This window comes from Limulus polyphemus, unplaced genomic scaffold (assembly GCF_000517525.1).
Source record: "Limulus polyphemus unplaced genomic scaffold, Limulus_polyphemus-2.1.2 Scaffold1298, whole genome shotgun sequence".
NCBI lineage: Eukaryota > Metazoa > Arthropoda > Merostomata > Xiphosura > Limulidae > Limulus > Limulus polyphemus.
The window spans coordinates 18,795-29,355 of NW_013666908.1; the positions used below are offsets into that span (position 1 = coordinate 18,795).

Sequence of the window (10,561 nt, forward strand, 5' to 3'; positions counted from 1 at the left end):
AAGCAGAGTACTAGAATAGAAGATTCTAGTATTTATTGTTTAGACATAAATGCTTTAATGTATCAGACCTTTCCACAGATCCTATGTTGTTTATTTTTAAAATGTTTGTGTGTTCCTTTCAGATATCAAACTCAAAACTGCTAGATTATATAAGTATTTTTTAAAAGCAGATTGTAATATACTGTAGTGTTCTTTAGTTTGACCAAAACCAGCTAAATAATACTCATAACTTTCTTGCATATACACGACTTTGCTTTTTATGAAAGGATGCTGGGTGTAATTAAGAACCTAAAATGGCACACCATGTTATAAATCAGTTGAATATATAATGATGAAAATTCAACTTTAACAGCTATATGAAATCTTTAAAATGCAAAAAGGTATAACCCAACTTAGAAAAAACCCTCTGTGAAACATGGAAATGACACTTGCTTTCTCAACTCTACATGTCACAGGGCCAATCACATCTCTATATTTCAGTTCAAATGCACCATGTGTACTTAGGAACACATCAATAGCTGACAGTTATGTACTGTTCTATGCCAAGTGTGAAATAATTTACTATAAGATACTAACAGCTAACAATATATACTAATACGTTAAATTTTTCCTTTTTCAAAATTTAATACATGTTAACGATTAACTGCTACTTTAAATTATACCAATGAAACCTAAAGAAGTTAAAAATGTCAAGTTCTGTGGAGAAAAAAGGATATTTAAGTGTAAAACATTGCAAATAATTTCATGTAAGCATATGGTATAAAGACTAATCTTAATACAGTGACAAAACAGCTTATGTTTTAAGATCTCTTAAAAAACAAAAGTTTTATATTCAGTTTGAGGAGTAACCTTTGGCTTTACTTCAAAGTTACCACAACACGCTATGCCTAATCTTTTAATGCAACACACCCGAGTGCAAAAATTGTTTTTTGAGAGGGTTTAATGTATAAGTACTCTAATAATGATGAAAAATCTACTTTGCTTATTTGCAAAATATTGAAAATGGAACTCTTAAGTTCAGCTATTGGTATTTTGAATTTAAAATTATCTTTAGGAAATAATGGATTTTTAAACGAAGCTTTGTTAGAATTCAAAAATTATTTGTCAGTACAATGACAATTTGTAGAACTATCAGATAGCAAAATCAGTTCACAGTATTCAAAGCTATTTCAAACTAAACAATTTAGCTGACAATCTTATGACATTATGAACATGGTCCATCATCCTGCTCTCTAATCTCAGTAATCATCAGCTAACTACAGAAACAATGATTAGTAAGAAAAATCTGGAGAAAATGTGTCAGAAACATCATATCTTGTAAGTTTAGTTGGGTGCTTCTGTTATAGGCTTTCAATTTAGCCATAAATGAACAAAGTACAAATCTTTTGCAATTTTATTTCATTTTTTCAACTGTGAAGATACACAGAAAAAGGCAGAAAACCTAGTAGAGGCGTTGAGGTGGACCCATGGTGCTCTTAATGTGCAATGACCGGATATTCTGCCAATTTTTCTTCAGTAGTGAAACCAAGAAATTTATTGCAAGGTTAATGTTCTGGGCTAGTTCATCATCAGACATTTTCACATGACCAACAGCAACTGCCAAACACAACACCTACAAAGAAAGATTTCCTATATTTAAAAGCAAGTCACATATGAAGATTATATATATAAAAAATAGTTTATCACTTTCATGATTTAAAGTTATTTGAAAATCCTGTAAAAAAATACCAAACCAGCAATTCTTAATTAGTGCTTTGTGAAAACTAAGATTATATACTGTTATCTATTAATTTTAAACTCTTGCTATGATATTTTATTACCTATAAAACATTTCATAATTCAGAAATGCCTTCAATTTACATTTTTTTTCAAAGCTACCAAACAACTAACTTCTTTACACAATATTTGAAACTAAGCCTTCCAACATGTATTTGCTTATTAAAGCAAACCTTTCCTCAAGGTCAAAATATAAGGAGACTTCAGCAATATTTCAGATATCTATAATTGAACTTTTGTATTCAAACAACAGTAATTTTTGAATGAGCAAAGCTTTAAAACCAAGTTCATCAGTTTACAAATCATTTAATCAAAGAATTTTCACTTTTAGCTACAATAATTTTCACTAACAAACCTTTTTCATCTGGAATTTGATTGTGGCTTTCACTTCATCTATCTTTGCCACCATTGATTCACCATGAGCCAGTAGTGATGGAAACTTGCCAGCTTTATTCAGTCCAGGACCAAGAAGTCTTGGAATTTGCTTAATTAGAGACTCAGATGCAAGAAAAGCATCGTACTTTTTTGCTGAAAACAGAAAAAAAGTCACACTAGGATGAAAATGATGCCCTTAATCACTAGTTAACAATACAGATTCAATGATTTTAATACATTTATCATATTGTAACTTTCAGAGTTTGAGAAGAACTTCAAATATACTTAAAAAACCAGAGTTTATTTTTGTCTGTATTTTTAAGTTTATCATTTCATGGAGTATTTTTTTTATTAAAACTTAAAGTTTAAAGCTTTTGCAGGACCAAGACTTAAAAACAGGAGTTTTTTTCCAAGATTTCTAGAGCCGAAATATTTTAAAAGCTTATTCTCCATGACTTTACAGGACCCGTATGGATCCTACTTTGATGAAACTTATACTGAACTTCATTTTGGTCATTGTAGTATTGCTGCTAAAGCAATATATTCAAAAACCTATACAAAATTGCCACGTTCATCACTAACATGATGATCTTCAGCAACGGACTTCAGAAATGACATTCATAAACAACCACAGTGAAAAAATACAAACTATCATAAAAGAATGCTAATAAATATAATGATTTATATTAATAACTTGCATTATAAAACAGAACTTCTTACCTACTAATTACAGATTTTAAATTTGAAGTTTGTGAAATCAGGGTGCCAAGAATGATTGATAAAATAAATTATGAATTTCCATGAAATTTATTATAATCAATCCAAACAATAAGTGGAGTACAGCTTACTCAAACTAATATACAGTATCAATGTATTTTATCTACTTAGGTTTACTAGGACCTTAAATTCATGTAACATTTTTCTTATTATACAATGTACACAAATGCCAGATGGTAAAGTTAATAAAATGAAAAGTGAAAGAAGAATACAAACCTAACTTTTTAACAAGTTTCTTGTTCTTGTTTAATTTCTTTAAAGCCTCCGAGTCCATGCAAGGAATTGCATTGGCCTTAGCTTCATCACAATGCTGCTGGTCTCCCAATACACATACTGAATATTTAGGTTTTGGGATGTGCTTTAACCTAGCAATGTGAATATCAAATGGCTAATATTTACACCAAACCAACATTCATACAATTTTAGATAATTAAAACATACAACCCATTTTAAAACTTATAGATACACTGACTATTTAATATTATGGTAATTGCACTATTGTTTTTCTTAAAAAATAATAATAATAATAATAATAAATAAAAAAATAAAAAAAACAAACACACACACACACAGTGACCCTTAATTGTATGGTTATACATCTACTTTGTAACAAAACATGAAAATGTAACAAAAATCCTTTGATAAATCTTTTCATGCACTGTGAGGTTAAGAATATGTAATACAAAGATTTAGGCTTTCACAGAAATGAACTATGCTATAATGATTAAGAAAGTTACACAATCCCATACAATACACTCTAAAAATAGCAAATTTTAGTGGTGAAGAATGAGCAATGAAATCATGAAAGGCAATACATAATGTGACATTTTCCAAACATACAATCAGAATAAAAACTACACAAATTGGTAAAACGTTAGATCACCAAACTATCATTATGCTTGGATTTTACCATACAATAAACTGTAAAAATTAGCTTTTTTGACTGGTACTTGTGTTTATTTGTAACAAACAAGATTTCTTTATCTCTTGCTTAACTAAAAGAGCCTCTAATGTATGTGTCTGTGTAAACAAAAATTAGAACAATGTGTATCAACATTAGCAACTTAAAAGGGCCAAATAACATTGATGAAAAATACATTTGGAAAAGTCACAAAATTTAAGCATACAAATTTCAATTTAAGAAAAAAAAAGTTGAGTTGGGAAAATTTGTTCAGAAATTTTGCAAGTACTAATGTCAAGTCACTCATTACAGCATTAAAACCTACCAGTAGTACAGTATGGCACAGGTAACATTTTTTATATATCAGTTACAAAGGTAATTGAATATAATATTGATTAAACATTTTCCTAAAATCTTTCAGTTATATTTGCCAATCTTGCATATTAAAAAAAATCACTATGAAGCCAGACAGAGGATTTGCTTCAAGAAAATTGAAGAATGATTAACAGGTTGAAACTTTGGTGACCTTATCCAAGTTAATTTCTTGTCAATTATCACATTTTGTCCAATCAAGTAAGAGTTTATAAAAACATTACTTGAAAATATAAATTCAAAGGTTTTTGCTACATACCATGGATCAATGGTAATATATATAAACTTAGTGCATGAATAAACCAACTTTAATCCCCTGGTCCCCAGTTTACAATCCGAATGAACAATTACCATGTTCATAGTTTAAAACTATTTATTCACACCAGTAATTTCTCAGAAAATTTAAATTTCATTTAGCATATGAAAAGTTTAATTCAACATATACAAAACTGATTGTTCCCAAGAAAAGTCCAAAATTTATGGCAATGATAAACAAATACCAATTAATTTTACTTAATTTTCATCAAACATTGAAAAAAAGTGGGCACATGTACGTAACCTCAACAAACCTTATTGTCACCATGATGATTTCTACCAACTAGTGGTGACAAAGTCACCTCCCCAGTTGTTTTAAGACCCTGGGTGAAAGGTCCGCATGAAATTTAAACATGCTTCCTGACTGGCTGATAAATGCTGCATTTGAAAGTCTCAACTCATTAGAATGTGCAAATAGTTGCACTAGTATTTTTACAACCTCTCAAAATGAATTTGTGTGAATTACACATTATTATAATGAAGTCAGGAATTGAAGTTGAATGTGTGGTCATTACAAGTGTTTACTATTAGCAGCATTTATCAGCAGCTTCAGGTAATATAATGAACAGCATACTTCACAGTCCCGGAAAATCGTTTATCTTTCTGGGGATCGTAATTTTTCAAAGCAATCTGCAGCTCCACTGTTTCGACAAATTTTCTCTGCTTCTTCTTGGAGTTCTCCACAACAGTATTCACACATTCATAAATGGTATCACGACTCACTTTGGAACTAAAAAGATAAAAAAAAAGCCCAATAGATTCATAAAACAAAGCTTTTTTCGACAACTTTAATGGATATATAAAAATTTCACAGTACTTTGTGTAAAAAATATCATTTAGTTTGTATTCCTAATAAAATTTTCTTTAGGAACATGGCTGAACATTATAAAAACAATTATTATAAAACTAATAAAAACCATACCTACCAGTAACAATATTAGACATAACTTTCAGTATGGCAAACATGTGCAAGTACCTACCGAACTTCCCTATTTTTCAGACGATTTTGGTTGTAAATACTAATTTAAACAGTCATGCCTGCCCATTTGCTTCATGGCTCAGATCAAAAAACTTGCAGTCATTATTCCAGTTTTTCACAATTTATATTCATGTAAGGACACACCCCACAAATATTGACAGATGATTGAATATTAATTTCCTTTCCATAGTTTTTTCCAGCTTAACCATTAATGAATGATACCATACTAAGCTCACTTTTTTCTCCAATTTTGTGTTTCATCAAATTTGGAATTCTTATTTACGTACTCGTACATTATGTATAATGATTATCCAGAATACACTCAACTACAATGTTAAGAAAAACCTTTAGCCCTGTTAAAATGCAACAGCTAAACTTTGCTCTATGCTAAATGACAATGCAAAAAGCTCCATACGAGTATTTGTAAAATGCTGATTTAATACTCATTCTTACAATGAGACAAGATTATTAACCATATTGCAGGGTGGCTACTCTTTTGCAGTTTTCTTTTCCAGGCTCCATTGAAAAGTTAAGCATGCACTTTAGTTTAAGACACACATAAATGGACAAAAAAATTCTGGGTAGTTGATCATTTGATAATATTAAAACAAATGATAGGTTTACCCAAATAAATATTCATATCAAGGACAAAAAACCTCATACTCAAAACAACTGTGGATACTTCAAAGTTGATGAGAATCATTATATTAATGCTTTAAAATCAGGAAATTTCAAATATTGGATATAATGGGGATATGGAGCAATCACAATTTTGATTTTAATGTTGTGGAGAGCATATAAACAAGTGACCAATGAGGTAAAATTTTGCCTGGTCATTATCATTTTATTATTCTTGACCTTGTTTAATACAAACTGGAGTTTATTACAAGACATTTTTATTTATGAAGTTCATGTATCCAGAGTGAGAAATGTTGAGGTCATTTACTAGTGACAAAATAAAACTGTCTACACATACAAAATTCCACTGCATAAACTTGTACAAGTTTGTGTGATCTTTTAAATATCTACTGAATGACAAATACTGTAAACAATATTAGAAGCTTGAACATTTGCACCTGTTACTGATGGCCAGAACAAGTACAGATGAGACTGGTATACAATATTACTATGCTAAACTGAATAGTTTACAATATTTTTTATTAAGGATTTACAATAATAACTTCAATTATGGCAATAAAAGTTTTGAAAGATTAGTGCTACATTTTCTTTTAAAAATTGAAAGAAATTTTCTACTTATCTAATGATAACAGTTTGCAGTTAATGACAGATGCACACTGAAAAAATGTGCAAGTGTGAATATACTCATTTCTTCAGTGTGCTCCTCCCATTATCTACAAATAATTTGCATCAGACTAATTCAATCACAAGAAACTCATACACATATATTAGTTTATCATTCCATGCTTCATTTCAAATTCATATTTAATTACATATAGACAAAATCAAAATTAAAAAAATAGCATGAAAAAGTATTGTTAACTTTTTCAGCACGGGATTGGTCCTTGGGACTGACCTCTACAATTTTGTGCTTGCCAATATCATGTCATGAATATGATGTTATTTACAGGTATATGCTAGTGAAAAACCAAGCAAAATTGTCTGTCTCTGGTTGTGCTTGGGAACACTTACTAAACAGTGAAGCAAAACAGACAAACAACATACTTTGTTGGGTACCTTCGGTCATTGTTGCAGTTATGCACCAATTGTTGTTCTGATATTATATAGAAAAGAAAAAAATAGACATGAGAAGAACATTGCTTTACAAACCTTAAGACTTAGTAAAACATGTTTAATATCTTGCATGTGAAAGCATTGTAATGTTTACTGATAATGTGCCAAGTTTTCTTAACATTTGCTTACTAATTTAAAAGTTATAGCATTAAAACTATAACATTGTGATATTGTAATGTTCTGTTTTTACTTTGGAGTGGAACATTTTTGAGTAGATAGATCTAATATTGATAATATAATACAACACTATCAATCATGAATTCACTTCTGTATTATTTTCCAGACTGATTGTGAAAGAGCAAGTGAAGAAGTTAAAGTGGTGTGCATGTCCTCACAAGTTGAGACCTCTGTGGCAAAGATTGATAAACTATGCTGACCTTACAATAACAGACTCAGGTGTGTAGTGTGGGGGTCTTGGACCCTACAGGAAACCTCCCTAATAATGTTTGTACATGCGAGGATATGATATTCAGCAAAATTATCAAAAACTAGTCTGCATCTGATGACAAACAAGTACATCACAACAAGGCAAGGGCAGATAAAAAGGAACTCTACAACAGACACAGGATAAACTTAAGAAACTCGAGTCTGATACTGAGAAACAAACAGATCACAGCTACTGTCACATTGAAGATACAAAATCAGGAAAATCTTGAAACTTAAGCCATGAGAGTTACCATAATCCAAGTGTTTTATCATCTCATTAGTCATCACATTCATGCGTGAATCTGGAATAGCACCATAATCCAAGTGTTTTATCATCTCATTAGTCATCACATTCATGCGTGAATCTGGAATAGCACCATTACTCCATGAAACCATCAACATTGTCTTCGGAATAATCAAGGGTAAACGAATGTACATGTGTTAAGTGTAAGAATTGTAAATTTAATTATAGGAAATTAGAACAAGAAAACGATAAACTACTGCTTGAAATAGAGAAAATGCAAAACATCCTGAAAGAGCCAGAGAAGACCACTGGATTACTGAAACAAATATATAACAAAATATATCAAAAAGATCACTGCATTACTGAAACAAAGATACAACATAAAATATATCAAGGGATCTGATGAACTTATTTTACTCCATACTAGACTTGCATCTTATAAATTATTTGAATGGCTTTTTGACACATGTTGCCCTAACAAGTCCATAATGCATTGCATGATACACTCGCACAGGGGCGCTCTATTACATCCATGAAATGGGTTATGGTCATTGTTTTGATGGAGCCAATTTCAGCTGCACTGTGCAACAAGAGATTGTGGCCAAGGAGCAACTGGTACTGATTGGACTATGTATCATGGGACAAAATACTGTGATGTATCAGCAAATCATTATAATATGTATTTGTGCATTATTTTCATTTTGGAGCAACATATTCAGGATCTTAAAATCAGCTGTTCTAGGTTTCTGGGACAAAATACTGTCATGTATTAGTGAATTATTATATATAATGGGAATTTTGTTATTGTTTTTTTATAGGGCAACAACTACCAGTAACTATGACTTGCTTTACATTACAATTGAAATAAACATACTAATCAAAAGTTTTTGTTTTACAACACCGTACAGTCTTTGATAGATCACCATACACATTATCTACATTAATCATTAAATTAATTCTTAGTTCTGATCCATTTAGAATGCTTGCTTTGATTAGAAGTTATTGATAACATGGCTATAATTGTTTTTGTTATTATTACTGTAGCTCTTTCAACAAAGTTTGCCAAGTCATATTCTTTTCATTCCACTATTGCACATTTAGTGTTACAAACATTCTGGCTCTCAGAATATAAAATGTTGCATCACTGTGTTATCAGGTAATACATGCAACATACTTTGACATCATAGAGCTAAATGTATAAAAGACAGTGATTATCGTCATCAATATTTTTAAAAAATTAATAATGATAATGTTATTTAGATTGCATGTTCCAATGTCTACATGACCATACTACTTTGTGCAGTAAGATTTTTTGTGATAGAACTACATCTTACAATACTTCTATACCCAAACATACTGAAGTTAGAAAATATTTTGTAATGTACTTAGAATGCAATTTGCAAATGTTGACAACTAGCTATTCTCTAAACAGATTCCGGATTAGAGGTGAGAAACTGTGACTACCATTGGTTGAATCTAAAGGAAATCTCTCCTCCAATCAGAAACAGGGATAAACCAAACAATCATAACACCTCTCCACAAACCACCAGAATACTATAAAGACTGACAACACCTTGCACACATTCAATCATCATTCATTCCACGTCTAGCTATCGACCTCGTCACACGCCAGTATGCAGAGTGTCTCGTTTCCTACGCCGCCGTTGATTATCGACGGACTACCTATCGACTTCTCGCCGCGAGATACAGACAACTTTATCCGTCACTATAAACCCCAAGCCCGAGTGTTCCCTGAGCGAACCAGATGCCTACGGAAAGGAGGTTTACTCCTTCAACCTAAAACACTGGACGATTTTAAATACCTAAGCCAACCATGGTCTTCAAATCCTCCCGTCACCTGCCAACCCCCCAAAAGTAATGCCAGCCTCCATACGATATTTCTACGGAATGTGCACATATCCTTCACGCCCGATGAAATACGCCAAGCCCTGCTTACCACAACCAATTTCAAGATCCACGCTGTCCATCGCATCCAGTCCAAGAAAACAGGCTTACCCTCTACTTTCATGAAAGTTGTTACAACTTCCAAACAGACTGCAGATCACATTCTATCCCAAGGCTGCTTCCTTGACTATCATCACTTCAGGGCAGAAAAACCCTACTGCAAGCCTCACCCACCCCATACCTTTCCTAATCCAACCCCCATGCCTACATTTCTTAACATCACGAAGACAACCGCCGTCAACCAGATCCCTACCAGCCACCCCAGAACATCCGATCAAGCTACCCAAACTTCTCCGACTCGTAAAACACGCGAGATGTCCACTGCAAGGGGGAAAAAAGGCACCCAGACACAGCCACCACTTACCACTGACACCATTTAACAGACCACCAGCACGCATCCCAGCCCCAAGCCATTGTCTCTAACACGTTCAACGTCTAACTCATCAGGTGCCCTAGTTATCGACACCTCCCCCGACGAACCTTTCTCAGCCTTCCGATTTCTTGCCTCCGACACTGAGAACCCAATGCCTTTACCTCGAGCCCGGAGCCAGAAACTTAGCCTATTCACTGCCACGATAAACTCCAGGAAACTGCACAACAATTACAAGAATTAATCACCCCCCAGCACTGGTCTTCACTTTGCCTTCCCCACTTGCGACTTACTTCTCAATAATAGAGC

General features: G+C 32.5%; 1 protein-coding gene across 1 annotated transcript in view; it reads right to left on the reverse strand.

Annotated features, from left to right (window-relative positions):
• Positions 1 to 1,375: 1,375 nt before the first annotated feature.
• The window catches only part of LOC106463003 (60S ribosomal protein L10a), an 11,392-nt gene continuing 2,206 nt past the window's right edge, over positions 1,376 to 10,561 (reverse strand). Inside the window, exons 2-5 of the mRNA XM_013922968.2 lie at positions 5,091 to 5,246; positions 3,145 to 3,293; positions 2,132 to 2,304; positions 1,376 to 1,612 (exon numbers count right to left, since the gene is read on the reverse strand). Coding sequence (XP_013778422.1) covers positions 1,442 to 1,612; positions 2,132 to 2,304; positions 3,145 to 3,293; positions 5,091 to 5,246 — 649 coding nt within the window. The 3' untranslated portion in view covers positions 1,376 to 1,441. The remainder of the gene's footprint in view (positions 1,613 to 2,131; positions 2,305 to 3,144; positions 3,294 to 5,090; positions 5,247 to 10,561) is intronic.